The sequence below is a fragment of the Tribolium madens genome, unplaced genomic scaffold (assembly GCF_015345945.1).
Source record: "Tribolium madens isolate multiple individuals breed KSU strain unplaced genomic scaffold, Tmad_KSU_1.1 Scaffold_3;HRSCAF=73;Tcas5.2_LG2, whole genome shotgun sequence".
Taxonomy (NCBI): domain Eukaryota; kingdom Metazoa; phylum Arthropoda; class Insecta; order Coleoptera; family Tenebrionidae; genus Tribolium; species Tribolium madens.
Window position 1 is genome coordinate 1,921,922 of NW_025401006.1, and position 16,844 is coordinate 1,938,765.

General features: G+C 35.1%; 5 protein-coding genes across 9 annotated transcripts; 2 read left to right on the plus strand and 3 right to left on the minus strand.

Annotated features, from left to right (window-relative positions):
- Nucleotides 1–254: 254 nt before the first annotated feature.
- Nucleotides 255–4,233, plus strand: LOC123007840. Of its 3 annotated transcripts, none has more exons than XM_044403315.1 (4): nucleotides 255–313; nucleotides 3,454–3,638; nucleotides 3,685–4,012; nucleotides 4,072–4,233. In XM_044403315.1, the coding sequence occupies exons 2-4, from the start codon at nucleotides 3,480–3,482 to the stop codon at nucleotides 4,176–4,178; spliced, it is 594 nt and encodes a 197-aa protein (XP_044259250.1). In that variant the 5' UTR covers nucleotides 255–313; nucleotides 3,454–3,479; the 3' UTR covers nucleotides 4,179–4,233. The 3 variants fall into 3 exon arrangements, with proteins under 3 accessions (XP_044259250.1, XP_044259249.1, XP_044259248.1); XM_044403314.1 differs by lacking the exon at nucleotides 255–313 and adding an exon at nucleotides 3,353–3,419 and having other exon boundaries at nucleotides 3,467–3,638; XM_044403313.1 differs by lacking the exon at nucleotides 255–313 and having other exon boundaries at nucleotides 3,359–3,638.
- Nucleotides 4,234–4,355: 122 nt separating this feature from the next.
- Nucleotides 4,356–6,483, plus strand: LOC123007271. The gene is made up of 3 exons (XM_044402470.1): nucleotides 4,356–4,578; nucleotides 5,925–6,237; nucleotides 6,291–6,483. Exons 1-3 carry the CDS (start codon nucleotides 4,441–4,443, stop codon nucleotides 6,395–6,397), a joined length of 558 nt encoding a protein of 185 aa, XP_044258405.1. The 5' UTR covers nucleotides 4,356–4,440; the 3' UTR covers nucleotides 6,398–6,483.
- Nucleotides 6,484–6,577: 94 nt separating this feature from the next.
- Nucleotides 6,578–7,883, minus strand: LOC123007270. The gene is made up of 2 exons (XM_044402469.1): nucleotides 7,797–7,883; nucleotides 6,578–7,753 (listed from the first exon to the last, which is right to left on the minus strand). Exons 1-2 carry the CDS (start codon nucleotides 7,879–7,881, stop codon nucleotides 6,621–6,623), a joined length of 1,218 nt encoding a protein of 405 aa, XP_044258404.1. The 5' UTR covers nucleotides 7,882–7,883; the 3' UTR covers nucleotides 6,578–6,620.
- A 384-nt stretch (nucleotides 7,884–8,267) lies between these two features.
- LOC123007590 (transcription elongation regulator 1) lies at nucleotides 8,268–13,385 on the minus strand. Of its 3 annotated transcripts, none has more exons than XM_044402974.1 (10): nucleotides 13,148–13,385; nucleotides 12,693–13,095; nucleotides 12,401–12,641; nucleotides 11,926–12,351; nucleotides 11,609–11,876; nucleotides 10,951–11,559; nucleotides 10,747–10,897; nucleotides 9,108–9,638; nucleotides 8,767–9,057; nucleotides 8,268–8,719 (listed from the first exon to the last, which is right to left on the minus strand). In XM_044402974.1, exons 1-10 carry the CDS (start codon nucleotides 13,288–13,290, stop codon nucleotides 8,420–8,422), a joined length of 3,363 nt encoding a protein of 1,120 aa, XP_044258909.1. In that variant the 5' UTR covers nucleotides 13,291–13,385; the 3' UTR covers nucleotides 8,268–8,419. The 3 variants fall into 3 exon arrangements, with proteins under 3 accessions (XP_044258909.1, XP_044258908.1, XP_044258910.1); XM_044402973.1 differs by having other exon boundaries at nucleotides 13,142–13,385; XM_044402975.1 differs by lacking the exon at nucleotides 13,148–13,385 and having other exon boundaries at nucleotides 12,401–12,509; nucleotides 12,593–12,641; nucleotides 12,693–12,778.
- Nucleotides 13,386–13,792: 407 nt separating this feature from the next.
- On the minus strand, nucleotides 13,793–15,053 carry LOC123007487 (endocuticle structural glycoprotein SgAbd-8-like). Its single transcript, XM_044402816.1, has 2 exons — nucleotides 14,899–15,053; nucleotides 13,793–14,687 (listed from the first exon to the last, which is right to left on the minus strand). The coding sequence occupies exons 1-2, from the start codon at nucleotides 14,911–14,913 to the stop codon at nucleotides 14,070–14,072; spliced, it is 633 nt and encodes a 210-aa protein (XP_044258751.1). The 5' UTR covers nucleotides 14,914–15,053; the 3' UTR covers nucleotides 13,793–14,069.
- Nucleotides 15,054–16,844: the final 1,791 nt, after the last annotated feature.

Below are 16,844 nucleotides of genomic sequence, written 5' to 3' on the forward strand. Positions count from 1 at the left end.
GGAATTGTAGTGTTCCTTTTTGAGACAAGGAAAACACTTTGCAATTATGAATTTTAGAGAATTCTCAGTGTTGACAATTTTTTCTCAATTTCAAAAAACAGGCATTCATCCGCAAATATCACAAAAGTGACCACTTTTATTAGTAAATCTCACAAGTAAAAGTTTTACCTACGGATACCTAAAGACTAGGGATACGACACGATGTAAAACAAACCGTCCCCGTTCTCGATAGTTCCGTTAGCGAGGCCAGATAGCGCAGTTGTTCTTTTCCCGTTCAAGTTTTAATTAAAAAAATGGCTGTATTTACATAACGGTGAGCAAAACTCAAATAAAAAAAAATTAAGGCAGATAGAACATTAAATTCTCCATAACAAGAGACAAAGGTAATGCAAAAATTTTATTGAAAACTATATTTAAAAAAATTTCAAACATTTAGCAATTTGCGCCCCGTCTCATATTTTTGAAAATGCTACGAATAGGTTAAAGATACAAGAAAAATATAAAAAAGAAAGTTGTAGAGAATGAAATTTCCAAGAAAACGGCCCTCGAGATAATACCTCTATCTTCAATGGCTTAGGTCCTAAAGACGTTCAAAGACGCTCAAGCGACGAATACGTCTCATTTTTACCGGTGATCAAGAGACAGAAAATTAATTTAAACCTAAACAGTTGAACATAGAGATATGATCGCGACTTTTTTGTAGGAAATTTAATTTTCTACAATTTTGTTTCCTACACTTTTTTGTATCTTCAACCGTATTCGCAGCGTTTTCAAAAATATCGAAAACAGTATTAAAAATAAATTATAAACAATTATCAGTTAGCGTTACGCCCAATATTTTTAAGAACGCTGCGAATATGGTTAAAGATACAAAAAAGTGTAAAAAACAAAATTGTAGAAAATAAAATTTTCCACAAAAAAGTCCGCGACACCATATTTCTATATTCAACGGTTTAGGTTTAAATTGCTTTAAAGTGTCCCCCCGGCACGCAATCACCAGTAAAAATGAAACGAATCCGTCGCTTGAGCTTCTTTGAACGTCTTTGAGGCCTAAAAACTATTAAAGATAGAGGTATGGTGTGCGGACTTTTTACTAGAAAATTTTATTTTCTACAACTTTCTTTCTTACATTTTTCTTGTATCTTTAACCGTATTCGTAGCATTTTGAAAAACATGAAACGGAGCACAGATTTTGAATTTTAAATATTTTTTTTCTCATATTCCTCGTGAAAAATTTAGTGGTTCGTTTTTTACAGCTTCTTGAGAATATAAAGCTCAACATTTTTGCATTTTCTCCCAAGCAATTAGTAAACTGGTTGAATTTAAATTAATTAAAAACGATTTGAAACTGAGACTGTAAAACGCTCTAAGCGCCCTCATTTTTACTCCGCCGTACTACTTTTTTTGGGTCCAAAAAATCAGGCAATTTTGTATCTCGCTTCGTCTCCTAGTATGTAGTTCTTCGTAGTTCAGGCATAGAGAAAAAAATCTGCTTTTGTTGCTTACCTAATAAGTGTTTTTATTTTTACTATGACACTAGTGACATTTACCAATGTTGTTTCTTATTTGCCTCTTTCGCTGTTTCAGCAATTTCTAGAGAGGTACCATTACTGGAAATACAAAACTGGGACATCCAAAATTTACTCATTGTGTATTAAACTTTTGAATTCTCATCCAAAATCAAAATTGTCAGCAATTTAAAGATGACCGTTGAAGCTCTTTGAATCTAAAGAGATGCTAAATCAATTTTACGTGTTATTTATAATACTCTTGTAAATGTAATCAGCCTTAAAAAATTAAACTTTAACTTCATGTTTCTGACAATATGCCATAACTTTTATAACCTTATATGTAAAAAGCCAAATTTACCCAATGTAACTTCTGTTTTTTTGACTTTTACATGGTGATTCTCGAGGAATAATGAGCGTGAGCAAATTTGCATTTGCAGTTGCATCGAGAATTTGGTCAGGCTCATTATTCCTCGTGTATCACCTTGTATACATAATTGTCAAGTTTTGTCCCAGTTTTTTATGTCCACCGATACATACATTGCAAATCATAAGCATTAGATATTTTGCACTACTAACTGCACTAGTTATCCACAAGCTAAATTAATAAACACTTTCTAAAATCTCAACCAAATTCCGACACTCACACGTAATGTTTGTTATAATTTCATTAGTTGTAAAGCGCCCTGATTATTTAAAAAATAATAAATAAGTTAAACAAATTTGACATTTATTTTTTGACATTTGACCTTTTTTATATCTATTTAATGATACTGATGATCTTGTATATGTTTTTTTACATTTATTTAGTAAAGAGACAAAAATTTTGACAATAAACGTCACAAATAACATTAAACAGAATTACAGTTTAGGATACAGCTTCCTTGTTTCCTCTTTTAAAAGCCTATAGCAAAAAAACTTGGAAAATTGTTTTTCCAACAGAAATAGAGTCAAAGTGCAAACTTTAAACCCTCATAATTTTTATAGATAAATTTTTTTTAACATTTTTTCCATGTTCCTGGTATCTTACCTTATATGGCATTTTTCTGTTCTGGCGCACCCTGTATATTTGCATGAAATATAAACGTTCAGCTTCGCCACATAAACTATCACTTTTACTCCTAATAACATAATGCACTATTAATACACTATCAATGTAATGAATTATGTTAGAACTTTTATTTAAAGAGTGTAAAAGTTGTAAAAATTCTTATTCACCAATATTTATTTATTAGTTAAAATTAAGAAATTTTTTAAACCTCTAAATAATATCTGAGCTCAATCCAAAATTGGGATCCGCTGAAAGAGTTGATCTTTAACTACCCGATTTTTTTATTAAAACCTTTATCAAAAATCGTTGCTTGTTATGAATTGTTCATATTTTTTTCTTCATCTTGTTGTAGTAGGTAATTTGTCATTGATGAATTACTACAAACAACAAGCCGCCCTTTTAAGAATATTCCTGCTGTGTCTTGGTATTTCCCAAGTCTGCAATTTTGACCTGAGTTGGAATGTATGAATGAACGCCGGTTGTAATCTGGTTGTAATAGTTATGTAAATTTATCTATCCTTCTTTTCCGGCCTAGTACCTAATCCGATTATCATTTTAAATCTGTTTTATTATACAACATCACTAAAACAGATTTAAAAAATTACTTACAAAAAATTACAAATTTAAAAAACTACTTAAAAATAAAATTATAAATTCCCTGCAGGAAGTGCCTGATAAATTAGTACCTATTTTGTAATGGTATTTTTTAAATTTGGACTAAAAAGTTTTAACCAGGTCGATTAATTGTTATAAATAATCGTAGTTTTCTTTGCTTTTAAACTGTCAAAAACTACAAAAGTCAACAATATAAACAACACAGAAAAAACAAAATATTGTTTATCTCACAATCAGTGAAAATTGTTGAAGGTTTTATTTAGTTTTATCGCTTTATAGCTCAATCTTCTAGTTGTACCAAAGAGATGGACGACCAAAAAAACAACCGAATTTTCCGAATGCAACCAATTTTGTGCCCTTGGATAACTTCTCAACCTTATCACTCATCACTTTTGAATAAAAATAGATCTTCGAACCAAACCAGTGATCCCACCTTACCCAACCGTTTTTTAAATAATCCCTGGGTAAAATCAACTTTTCGCTAATTTCGTCTAACAAACTTCTCCCCAGATAAATAAACAGATGCCTCTAGGTATGCCACGATCTCAAGACAAACAATTACCCTCAATTCAACAATCATCAAGTCAATTCTTCTATTTTCTTCGTTTGATGCAACTTTTCCCCGATACACATCCAGCCACTCTTCACACAGTTTTAGTTTTATGCAAAAATGATTTCTTTTGTGCTGTTGATAAAATGTTGTATGCCAAACGGTGCAAGCTTTTGTGCTACAAGAAAAATTTGATTCAAAAGACGCAGCAAAATCGAAGGAGTTTTTCTAATATTAGGATAAATCAGATTAATAAAAGGCAAGCGACCACTGAAAAGAAAACTGATGGTAATAAGTGATTACTTACTTCTAAGAATATATTTTTCAAACTTCCCTGTATATTTTAGAAATAACGCCAAACCCCAATGTTCTGAATTCGTTCGCCGAAAAAGCTGAAGATTTGTCAACAATAAAAAAAAATCCAACCGAAAACGAAACGCTTGTTCAACAGTAGCTGTTTTTCTGAAATTTTATGAATTGTTGTTAACATTATTTATTAAAATGTGATAAATGCAAAACCTGGTTTTATTTCAAAATTTAAATTTTCCATCCCTACTTCCTATCCCTTCCCTGCTCTATAGGCTCCAGTAGGATAGAGGCAACATTGCAATTCCCGCTACATTAATGGTGTAGTTCTGTTTTGTTTAGTTAAATTACAAACCCTCTCAGAGGTTAACTTCGACAAATTTCGTTTCGTTAAGTGTGAAACTCTAACAATGAGTGAAAATAACGTCCCCAAAAAACTTATTTTCAATCCAGTTATGGCAGCGCCGTGGAAAATCCAGGAGAAAAACTACGAAAACCCCGCTAATAACCTACCATGTGCCATCAGACCAAAGCGAAAATATGTTAGGGTAAGTCTAATTTTGCATTATTTTCCAGAAAATTACATAGATAGTGGAACAAAGCGGTTTTTCTTTTACTAAAAGTTAGTGTTTAACCGTGTTCTAGAGGATAAGATTTGAATTTGCCGCGCTATTGAACGAACCAAAAAGCGTTTTTTTAAATGAAGGACGAATTGAAACGTTAAGAATTATTTTCGATTTATTTTTGATGATTTTATTTAAGTGAAATTTAATAATACTTTTTTATTTGAGGGTAGTCCCTTCAGGACACCTTTATTACTCCCTTTTTTTCAATTTAATAATTTGTTTATTATGTAATTTAGTAACTTGTTTGTAATGTCTTGATGTTGACTTAGGTAGGTCGAAACATGCCCCCGTAATGTAATTTTTAACAATAAAGTGCAATACGACTTAAATAAAAATCTTCCTTTATACAACGTGTCTCAGAAATAAGTACATTCCAGAACTTATCAAATACAACATTTCTTTATCTTTACGTTATTTTTTCGAAAGCGCAGTAGTTATTAAGATTCTTAGGACAAACAGCCATTAAATACCAAGCTCATCAAGTTCATTAATACATATTTATTATTTCAACAATAAAAAAAGTTTAAGTATATTTTATTAAGTTTATGCTCGAAGAATTATTTTAACAAAATCAGACAAATAATTCACCAAATTGTTTATTTTGATTTAACCTGAGACGCAGCACAGTATTTAACAACAGTGCTTCGAAAAATGCAGTTTCCAAATGCTAGCACAATGTCCACGTATACGAGTATAGTATAGTACGGTAATTTTGAGACAAAATAACCAAATGTAAACAAAATCAAATTGCAATAATTATTATCACTTATAAGCTGAGAACACGCTTATTTCTCTACCCTGGTCAAAACTCGCAAAAAACTTCAAAAAAATTCATGTTCACTGTTTTCAAGTGAACTGAACGGCACGTTATTTTACATAACAATCTGTTGTTCTTTAGATCTATCACTGGTTAAAATTAATGTACTTATTTCTGAGAGACGTTGTATATCATTGCACATTAACTTTGTATCTTCATAGAAAATAAGACATAAAGCCTTTGACAAAAACTCAATACGGTTTTTGTTGTTTATAAAATATTTATGATACCTATTTCCTTGAATTTTTTTATTTCGAGAGTTTTGTTTGCGTTTCCAGATTTGTCGGCGAACATAATGTAAATAAACTGATAGGTATTTCTCCGAAAATCTTCACATTTACTCTTAAAAAGACGGAAGATTATCTTTCAGACAACTTTTTTATAACAACAGCTCTTTTATGACCATTTCTTTGACTTCCGCACTTCCCAACAATGCATTTTTTTATTCCAGAAAGTCAATCCGGTAGCAAAAACGGAACGGGAGGCTCAAAAAAACCGAAACATAGCATCCCTAATGACGCGATTCCCGGGTTTGAAGAAATACCAAGCTCGAGCCGCATTAACAATGTCGGAAAATAAATTAGATAAAGCGATTATTCTTCTGGAGGTGTCTAATTGCTATCGGAAGGAAGTTCATACTCGTATAGACGATTTATTTTTGAAAAATATCCACATCAATTTAAAATACGACGTCAAACAACAGGATCCGAGTGTTAGAAATGTCATTTATGAAAACACGATTCCGATGGAGCAAAATGATTTAAGTAAATTAAAACACAATTTTTTTTTAATAAATTTCTTAGAAAATAATTTGCAGCCTTCCTTGATGTTTGTGGAGACGATTCGGACGATCCGTCTAGTCCAAGAGTAGGAGTCGTTATTAGCAAAACTGTTGATGGATACAGGGTTTCGCCTTTGGAATAAACTATTGTTATAATTAAGATTTTGTATTTATATACTGTTACTGTTTTATATGTTGATCAGATTTTGATAAAATATTTTTTTCTGAGTATTTACTTATCACTTACAAATCTAATAATAACCTTGATTAAGGAAATGAAACACTTGTTAGATTATGAAATCGGAAAAACAAAGAAATGTTAGTACTTTCTTATCATTATTTTTTCGCATTTTATCGTTTTATCAATTACAATAGAAGTCCTTTAACCACAAAATCAGGTAAATAGGTAACTTTTTTCCTCAGAGAGTCAACTTCACAAGCATACGAATATCCGGCTTTTGTATCAGTTGCGTTCCAGTGTAGCCAATTAATTTTCGATGAAACATCTTCACAAATAATACTCCTGTTTATATCTTTTTGGTAGGGATTATTAATCCCAAGCAAGGCAACTCCCAGTTTCGTTTCGGGATTGTAGGCCACTTTCCAGTAGAGTTCCGGGACGGCAATCCCTTGAATCCCATTACTCCCAATATACAAATAAAGCGGGATTTCCTCCTTCGTTTCCTCATGTGGCAAAGTTGTGACTCCGTAAGTCCCCGTGTACACCCTTAAATCAACCCCATTTTTTTCGGCGTAATCTCTGACATCACTTTCGGCTTGATTCCAATTGAAACCGTTGAAGCTTTGCCATTGAGGGGCAACATTTACGTAGTGAAAAGTCGCAGTTTGTTGAGAAGCGTAGACGAAGTCTGCTTTAGCTGCAAAGTGTCCCCGGGCGAGATAAAAATCGTTTCCGTCTTGGATGTATTTAGTGGAGTTACTTGGGAGCCCCAACAAGCTATTAATCGTCGATCTTTGCCCCCCTCGTACGTACAAACTGTTGACTTTCACTTCGAGGTTGTAGAAATCATCTTCTATGAAGCTCGGGCGACTCACACCAGATTCGTGGTGGCCAATAGACCGCGGTATTTCGTACGAAGAGTACAAAGAATTCAAGTTGGGAGCATCGAAACAAATGGTAATTTCGCGGGCAAAATTATCATTTACGGCAAATCCAACTTCAATTTCTTTGCCGCTTTTTTCGCAGGATTTCCCCGTGTATCTCGCAGTGTGAAATGGGTTTCTCGAGCAAGTGATTTGGTTGAAGTTTATTGTTGCAGAGCCAACCGAAAAGTCACTGTTGGAGATACAAGTCGCCGAAATTGTCGAATTGAACTGAGTTGAGCCGACTGTCATTTGTCCTCCGGGACAAGAAATAATAATTGTTTCACCTGATTTTATAACAACTGATGATGCATCCGGGGCGGCGTATAGAAACGTGTAAGTGCCGTCAACAACAATGGGTTCAGGGTCCAAATTCGGTATTTGGATATTGCAGTCTGGAATTTTTAGGTGAGTTGGGTTTTTTTGAAGGGGACCTACCTGGCGCTCGGAGGTGTAACTGCGGAAGAGTGAAAAAAGCCCCCAGTGTAACCTGGAGGAGAAGTAAGAGTGTAGGGAGCAACATTGTTGAAGTTTAAGAAAAAAAATTAATCGTGGGTGAATATATAGAACTTCCCCTGCCACTATAATTTAAAGATAACTATCTAGGCTCAGAGTGGTTAGCGGTTTTTGAAAATAAACTAGTCTATGAGTAATTAACTGTTTTCTGCATAGATAGCCGAGTTTGACGCATTTCTTTGTCTACGGATTACGTGTTATAGTTTTGAAATTAATCCGTTTACGGATTACTCGATTGTTTTTTTTTTAGGAAGTGATTTGGTTAGTTGAAAAACAAGTCGCAAATTTTATCAGTGGTCATTGTACGTACGATAATACTTAAAGATTCCTAAATATTTTTTATTATAATTATAGATATAATCTTGTTTTAAATGTGGGTGAAAAAAACAAGCATTTAAATACGCAATTTTTATTTCTATTACAGTATAAAATCAAATTTAATTAATGGTTTAACACATTCAGTTCAAAATTACTACAACGGGAGCTACTAATGCAATAAAATGCACAACTTCAGCAATACAATAAATACAATAAAATTAAATTCTCTATTTAATAGATCTCCTATTAGGTTCGCTAGCTGTGGGTGGCGGAGGTGGTCCCCTTCTGTCAAGTTCTTCTAAGTAATTCAAAATCAATTGAGTCCTCTCTTGCGGAATATGATCCAAAACAAGATATCTCTTATCATTCTTTAATATATCCTCGATTTCTTGCATAAATCCTTGATTCTCTCTGAGATTAGATAACGATTTATGTGTGATAAGTTTTGTTTCTTGTAGCAACTCTTTGAATTGTCCTTTTGCTGTTATAAGTTTATCTTTGAGATAATCCTTAAACTCACGTTCACACTGAAAATAAAAATTATTTTTAATTGATAAAAAAACATGCAACTGACCCGTTCGCTTGACGCAAATTTCGTGTACCGGGGATCCTCCTTGATAATTTTTTTGATTTCTTTCCAACTGCTTGTTAAAGTAACATCCGGAGTTTCATCTAACAACTCGCGGAACTTCTCCCTTTTCTTTCTTAACAAATGTTCAATGTGTTCGTTAAACAACTTTTCTTTATCTTCTCGTGATAACGAATCAGCCAAGTCCCAACGATGGTCTTTTCGTAAAATGCGTTTGACTTCGCGCCAACTCAGTTCCGGATTACGCACCAAATCGGCCAATAAAGCATTAAAATGCTGTAAGAAAAATTTCAAAAATTAAAAAAAAAAACAAACATTTTTTTTACTTGAATAGCCTCGTCCCGTTTGTGTTGCTCCCTTTCTTTATCTCTATCCCTCATATGTGTCGCTAAAGTCCTTTGTACTTCCTTCTCCCTCTCTCTCAAGCTTGCCTCTGCCCTGGCTTGTCTATCTTTATCTCTTTGTTCTTGAGCTTTTTCATCGTCAGTTTCTTCCGGTTCGGTCTCTTCAACTTCTTTATTTGACGCTTCCTCGTCTTCTTCTTTTTTTGATTTATCTTTATCCTTTTCTTTATCTTTCTCTTTATCGTCTTTCGAATGACGTTCCTTATCCTTATCTTTATCCTTCTTCTTATGCTTCTCTTTATCACGTTTATGCTCACGATCTTTTTCCTTCGCTTTCTTTTTCTCTTCTTTAAGTATCTTGCAATATTCTCTGAACCAATCTTCGCGTTGTCCAGACGAATCAACCGCTTTGTACCGGGCGTCTGAGTCAACTTTACGTTTCACATCGGCCCAATGGGAATGACGGTCGATATCTGAGTGTTCGCGAAGCATCGCAAAGAAATCTTTCTTTACCTGCAAACACGTGAATCATCAAGTTTGGGAAAGCAGCAGTTGTTTTATTTAAATTTATGTTTATAATACTTTATAGTAAATTATAGCTAACTGGTCTCTCAATTCTGAAAAAAAAAAATATTAGAGCTGAAAAGAAATATTAACATTATGTTTCCTCAAACATTTTCCATTTTTTTGTTAAGTAATAAAGGTATTGGAAAATGTTTGATCGGACATCTTGATAATCCGTCCTCCACAGGTCACTGAAATTAGAAATGATTGTTTCTTGCGATTTCTGTTTTATTTGTACGAAAAATCTTTACTAATTACTTGATTTTTGTTCTTAAAAATGTAACAACTAACTTGTAGGTTAAGTACCGTTAAATAAAAATTAGCCCCATTGCCGGCAAGGAGCGCTGACATCTCGGGTCGACTTCTCTCACACGACGCACACGAACCTCGGGCAATGGAAGTAACCGTGTTTCACCCGTACTCCACATCTCTTGAAAAAGTAATGAAGCTGGATAAGAGACTCATCATTTACAATACTGTTAGCGTTTCTTGATTGGTCGTAATATATAGGCAGTGAAACAGCAATTTTACCAACAACAAACCAAAAAAAAAAATAAATAATGAATACACAATTATGAATAAAATGGTTTGTGGTTGGTTACAAATGTCAGACTTGTTTAACAACAGTTCAATAAGTTGTTACAAACTACGAATCATTAATAAATTACTTAAATCGGACACTTAATGAACTTTTGTTTTTTTTTTAAACTACAATATTAATGAGCGCTGTTATAAAAATTGTGGCAAAAACACAATTTTCAACAATCCTTAAATAAATAAAATTAATCTAACACATTATCTACATACCGAGTGCTGAAAACCTGTAAATAATTTTAGTATTTTGCGTTGTGATTAAGCTCGTATCAAACAACATAATAAACACAAATAATTAAAATTAGATTACCGTCACTTACTAAAAAGGCTTGCAGTAAATTCAATCAAAAAATTATTACTGAAAGCCGACAATTTAAATCAAATGTAACAAGTGATGAAATTGTTTTTTACTTGTTACATCGTTATTTTTTTGTCTTTGGAATAAAAAACACATCATTCTCACCTGTTCTCGTCGCTGATTCTTTTCTTCTTTTTCACGTTTTCTTACTTCAATTAAATATTCATTGAAGAGACTTTCCCGTTCGCGCATTTTCTCCACTCCTTTAAACCTTTCGTCCTTTGCATATTTCTGTGCAAAGTCACTAAACGACGATCTGAAACAAAAAAATTAATACCGGAAAAAATCTTAGACAAAAATTTTACTTACTTGCCATGTAGATGTGATTCACTTAATAATTTCCTAAACGCGTCTTTCTTCTCTCTCAATTTATTCCGTTTTTCTCTCCGTTCTTCTTCCGCTCTTTCTTTGACGTACTTTTCAAACACTTGTTTTCGTTCTTTTGACGTTAAAAGGAGATACCGTGAATCGAAAACAATTTTGTGGAGTTCTTTTTCCCAGGTACTAAATGCGGAAACGTTTTTCTCGGCCAACATTTCTTTAAATGATTTAATTCGAGTTTCAAGTGGGACAATAGCACGTTCTTTAGCTGCACGTACTTCCGCTTCAATGGCTGCTTCTTTACCAATATCGATTTTGCGAGCCGATTGTGGAGTGGTACCATTGGTACTGGTTGTTTCTTCCTTTTTAGGCTTTTTAGCTGGGGTTTCTTCCTCACTGTCACTGTCATCTGATGGTCGTTTTTTCGACGGACTCTCAGCGTCTGGTTTGTTTTGAGATCCAATGGAATCGGGAGGTGTAGCCACCATTTTGTCTACATCTGTCCGTTTTAATAGTTCATCTGGACGCTCCCAAACGGAAGTCCTTGATGATGGATTGTAGAAGAAAACTCGGCCGTCGCCGGTCCACACAACACACCTAACATAATAATTAATAACAATTGAAATTGAAATGGTTATAAAGTTACCATGGGGTTCCTGGTACTGGAGTACTGGAAACTGGACGTGATTTATCTTGACTTTTCGCCTCTTTCTTCTCTTCTTCTTCTTTCTTCTTTTTCGTCTCGTCTTGAGGCTTTTTGATTTTATCATCGTCATCCTTAATGGCACTGTCTTTCGCTGCATCCCCATTGGCCACTTGGACAACTGCAGTATTTGGCTTACCTGTTTCAACAGTAGTTATAACTTCAGTTCCCGGTCTTGTGGATATCCCTTGAGTTGCAGCCAATTTCGCAGCTAAAAATTATTCATTACTTTTGTATATTTTTTTTGTGAAAAAACCTACTTTCCAAATCTTTGAGAGCTTGTGGTTTTTCCCAAACCGATTCCCCTTTTTTCGCATTGTAATAATAGAACCTTCCGTCGGGTGCTTTGTGTTCACTCCATTCGGAAGCTTTAGCGATGATATCCGGATCGACTTTAGCCAAGACTGCCGCTTCGTCAATCGCCGGAATAGCACCTGATAAACCTGTAAGAAGACCTGGCGGCATACCCCACGGAGCCGCCCCTGGCGGACCCCCTGCCCATGCTGCTTGACCTGGAGCCGGCCATGTCCCTTGGAATCCCGGCGGCGGCAACCCAAACGGAGGAGCTCCGAATTGACCTGGGGGACCCCCAAATGGAGGCATACCTGGTGGAGGACCCGCCAACATGTTTTGTTGCATTGTATTTCCAGTTTGTTTGGGCTCTCCTATTGCATCCTCAGGATCAACTGAATTCATGATTAGTTTTTTAAAACGAAAAATTGAATAAGAAGGTACCTTCAGGTTTGTTTGAAACGTTAGCCTGCGCTAGCGCCGCCTGGGCCGCAGTTGACGTCCCTTGAGCTAAACCTGTAGTGGCCGCTTGTGCCATTGCTTCCACTTGATCCTGAGAGATTACTTTTACATTAGGACCTTCTGGCTTAGTCCAAGTAGTTTCTCTAGTACGAGCATTATAAAAATAAGACTTGCCTTCTGAAGTTTTAGTCTCTACCCAAATTTCACTATTTGCATCTAACCCCTAGCAAAAAAAGAATTATTGAGGGAAAAATAATAAAAATATAAAACTCACTGTTGTGGGATTTTGTGACACAGGTGGAAACTGTCCATTGGTCGTTGTCCCGCTCTGAGTGACCATCGGTCCGTTATTCATACTAGGAGGGCCTCCCATCATCCCCGGTGGTCCAAACGGCGGTCCATTTGGTCCCATCAAATTCGGCGGTCCACCCATAGTCCCCGGAGGCCCCATCGGTCCTCCCCAATTAGGCCCATTGAAATTTGGAGGTCCATTAAATCCCGGTCCCGGAGGCGGATTTCTAGGAGGTCCCCCACGTCCAAACATCGGAGGAGGTGGTCCGCCACGTCCGCGAAACGGTGGAGGCCCACCGGGCCCGAAACCTCTTCCTCGAAATCTAGGTCCTTCTCCACGAGGCCCGGGGGGACCTGGAGGACCCGGCCAAGCGCGTCCGCGACCCCTATAATCACTCAGTCACAAAACGTTTCAGTTTAAAGCTTGAATACCTGAACCCTGAAGGTCCTCGGCCCCGCATTTGGAAATCATCGCCGAGTTCGATGTCGTTTTCAAAGCCTCCGTCCTCTTCATAATCCTCTTGGGCGACGCCGTCGACGTCGGCGCCGTCGTACTCCATGGAGACGTCGGATTCTTCCATTGTGTGTTGTTTAATTTAAATCAATTTGTCCATTTAATAAAGTCAATTAAGGTTTATTTATCCGAAAATGGCGTCAACAAATGCACTTCTTCGGATTAATGACATTAAAACGCATGCGCGATTTTTGTTTGTTGTACTCTTTTACCAACCATAAGCAAGAAACTCCCCCAAGAGACGCGGGAAATTTGTTTGTTGCTTTCCTGAGTTTAATTGCAATTTTCTTACAGTAATGTATATTACTCTCGTGAAACAATTATTGACATAATAAATTTTAAAACATAGTAAATTAATGTTTTACACAAAATCACCTTTTGTTTTCATAGCAGAGATTACGGCTTTTAATTTTAATTCAAGACACCTTTACTCTGTCAAAAGTTTACACCGCTCATAAATTTTTACAAAATCTGCTGTTACAGAAAGTTGTTTTTTTCTATAAATACCTATCAGAAATTTATCAGCACACACACTGAATTGTATATAGGCTGATTTCAAAGAAATAAGATTTGGAGATGAAAAATCTTTTTATTAAGAACAGAAACAGAATAAAATACAACACATTGGTACTGTCAGTATAATGCAGCGCAAGCAAAGGAAATACAAATTTGTATCACAAAAATATTTACAAAATTTTGTAAAAACACTAACAAAAACAAAAACATCGTCTAGGAATGTGACTTCAAGACAACAATTAAACCTAAAGCTTAAGAAAAAATTAAGTATGTAGTTCCCTTAAAGACAGAAAAAAAAACAATCTTCAACTATCATTCACGACTTATTCTCTATCCTCCAAATTCAAACACGTATCCATTACCAAAACTGTGTGGTTTTCCGGGTTCATCATTATATTCCGGTTCTTTCAAACCACCCCCGATGTTATTGGATGCGATGGGTGCCGGAGGGGGCTGATAGGCCGATCTAGTCTGGATGAACCCCCCGGTGTAGGGCTGCGGTTTCGGGTACAATTCAGGCCTGTATTGGCCATCGTCCTGTCGGCCGTAGCCTCCGAAACTCTGAGGGCCGGTTTGCACGGGGAGACCGGCTCCGGGGACTGGATGTACAGGTTGTGGTGCTTTGGGCAAATGGTCGGCTTCAAGTATTCTAAACCCTTCTTTGCCTGCTGTGTACTTGACTGAGATTTTTCGGCCTGTGGGATCGACGTACGAATAGCCCCCATTGCGCGAACCGTCAGGTGCGATACTTTCTCCTTGGGCAAGACCGTTTTCTGATGTAAATAGGTATTTGAAATTGCCGTCGTGGTTCAACGCTTGTTTGTGGGTGAGAATTTGAGGCGGCGGTTGTCTGTTGTAACTATACTGGTCTTGGTACTGGCCCTCTCCACCGCCCTGGCCGCCGTATTGGCACAAGGAGGGCGAGATTAAGGCCAAAAGTCCAATAATCTACAAAAAAAAAAATTCTTATAAAATAACTTTCACACAATCTCAAAAATTAAACCACCAAAGCGGAAAATGCCTCAATATCAAATTGTTCTACTTGGTTACTCCAGTGTTTTTTCGCCAGAGTAACATTTTTAAATAGTGTGTAATCAACTAATCACATTACAAAATAATTAAAAATGTTTGAAAAATACGTCGCAATGGTATTACTCACTTTGATCGATTCCATTATGTCCCAACACAATTACAAACAACACTGCACCCTTACCGTTCGAGTTCTCAGCTTTATAGATATGGTGGGTGGGCTCGTATCTACGAATTCGATTGCCCTTGTCATAGAGAAAGTGTCCCGACTTTGCACTTTTTCGTCGAGTACTTACACGTACATTACATAAACGCGAATTACTTTCATCAAATATGTAATGCAAACGGAGGGAAATAATTACTATGTATCAAGTACATAATATATGCATAAAAATTGGAAAATGTGTATATTATTGCTGATTGCAAGTTATGTCTTGTGTTTACATGAACGGAAATACTCAATATAAATTGTAGTACGAGTTACAACAATAAATTAAGTAAATTAGTTTGTAAGGCAAAAGTGCATTTTTTCGGAATGATCCTTTCTAAAGCCTTTCTGGGCTTGCCTTAGTGACCTGTATTTTTTAATCACCTGTCATTTCAATCTATATTATTCATTATGATTTGGCCTTTTGCGTGACAGTGATAACGCAAGCCCACAACATTCCAATCCTCAATTTTTTCATCTATTTTATAAAAAAAAACAAAAATTATCAGACCATTGGTAACAGAATTTTGCGGTTGATTGCACAAATATGATGACGAGATGGATTTCATACATCTAGTTTTTGTAGACTCAACAAGAGAAAGAAACAGAAAGTATTATTTTTGAAAGTCAAAGATATCAGTGTTAGATTAAATCTAGTAACTCGAAAAAGGTCACAAAAAATTAGTTTTTCCCCTTTCAAAACCTCAAAACAGCATTCATTATAATAAAGGTTGTTCTGTTTTTATTGTTACAAATTTGAACAGGTGATAGAATAATCAATTTTAAGACAAAAGGGGTGAATATTTTAACGAGTTTTTGTTCAATATATTAGAAACCATTGTAGACAAAGTTACAAAATTGTTACCTTTATACACCTAAACATATCAAAGATAAAATGCCGAAATTTTTAATGCGAAGGACGTTCTAAATTGGGTGGGTATAGGGAAAAAGTACCCTAACTCTTTTGGCTGTAATTTCTTTCCACTTTCAGCAACACAATTCTCGATTCCATAATTTTTCACAAAAAAAGATCTCTTACGTTTTTTCGATACAACTTCCTACCGTGTTTGAGTAAAATCGGTTTAAAATTTATAAAATTTATAACCAGCATAAAAATTTAAAATTACCCTATATAATCCCCCAGTTTCGGACACCCCTAATTAAAAATTTTGACATTTTATCTTTGAATTCGTTTAGATGTATAAAGGTTACCAGCTGTATCAAATTTTGTCATTTTATTTTTTCTGAAATACTGGAAAAACCCATTAAGAACCAACCTCTTTCAGGGGGTGTAACTCCCTTAGATAGTAGGTATTTTTCGATACATAGGAAACTTTTATATAAAAATTAAAAATTTTATCACTTGTTTATATATATATTTAGGTAAAAATAATTAGGTAAATAATCGAAAAGCTAAAAAGCTTAGACAATAGATTGATTCAAAAATTTAATTTGTGTGGTGTTTCTTGGTTTTGTGGTCGTTTTGGTGTGAAAATAAGAAAATTTAAGATATTTTTCGGCAATCCGAAGATTTGGAATGCCTCAGTTTATATTTAGTTTCTCATGTAAAATCATTAGATAAATCACAAGTTGTCAATTTTATGTATTTATCTAACAAGACCAACAGTTTCCAAGAAAAATACTTTTAAAATATTGGAAAAAATGTTGAAATTGTCCATTTTTCAAAAGGTAACTTTTATTGCATGAACATACTCGAATTTGAGATGAAAGTGTTTTTGGTCTAAAAATGCTTACGACCAATGTTCCAATCATGTAAAAAAATAATTCTATCGATATTTTTGCAGTTAATAAGTACACCACAATTTAATAAAAAATCGGGAGCAAAAAATTTTAAAATGGTGGAGAGG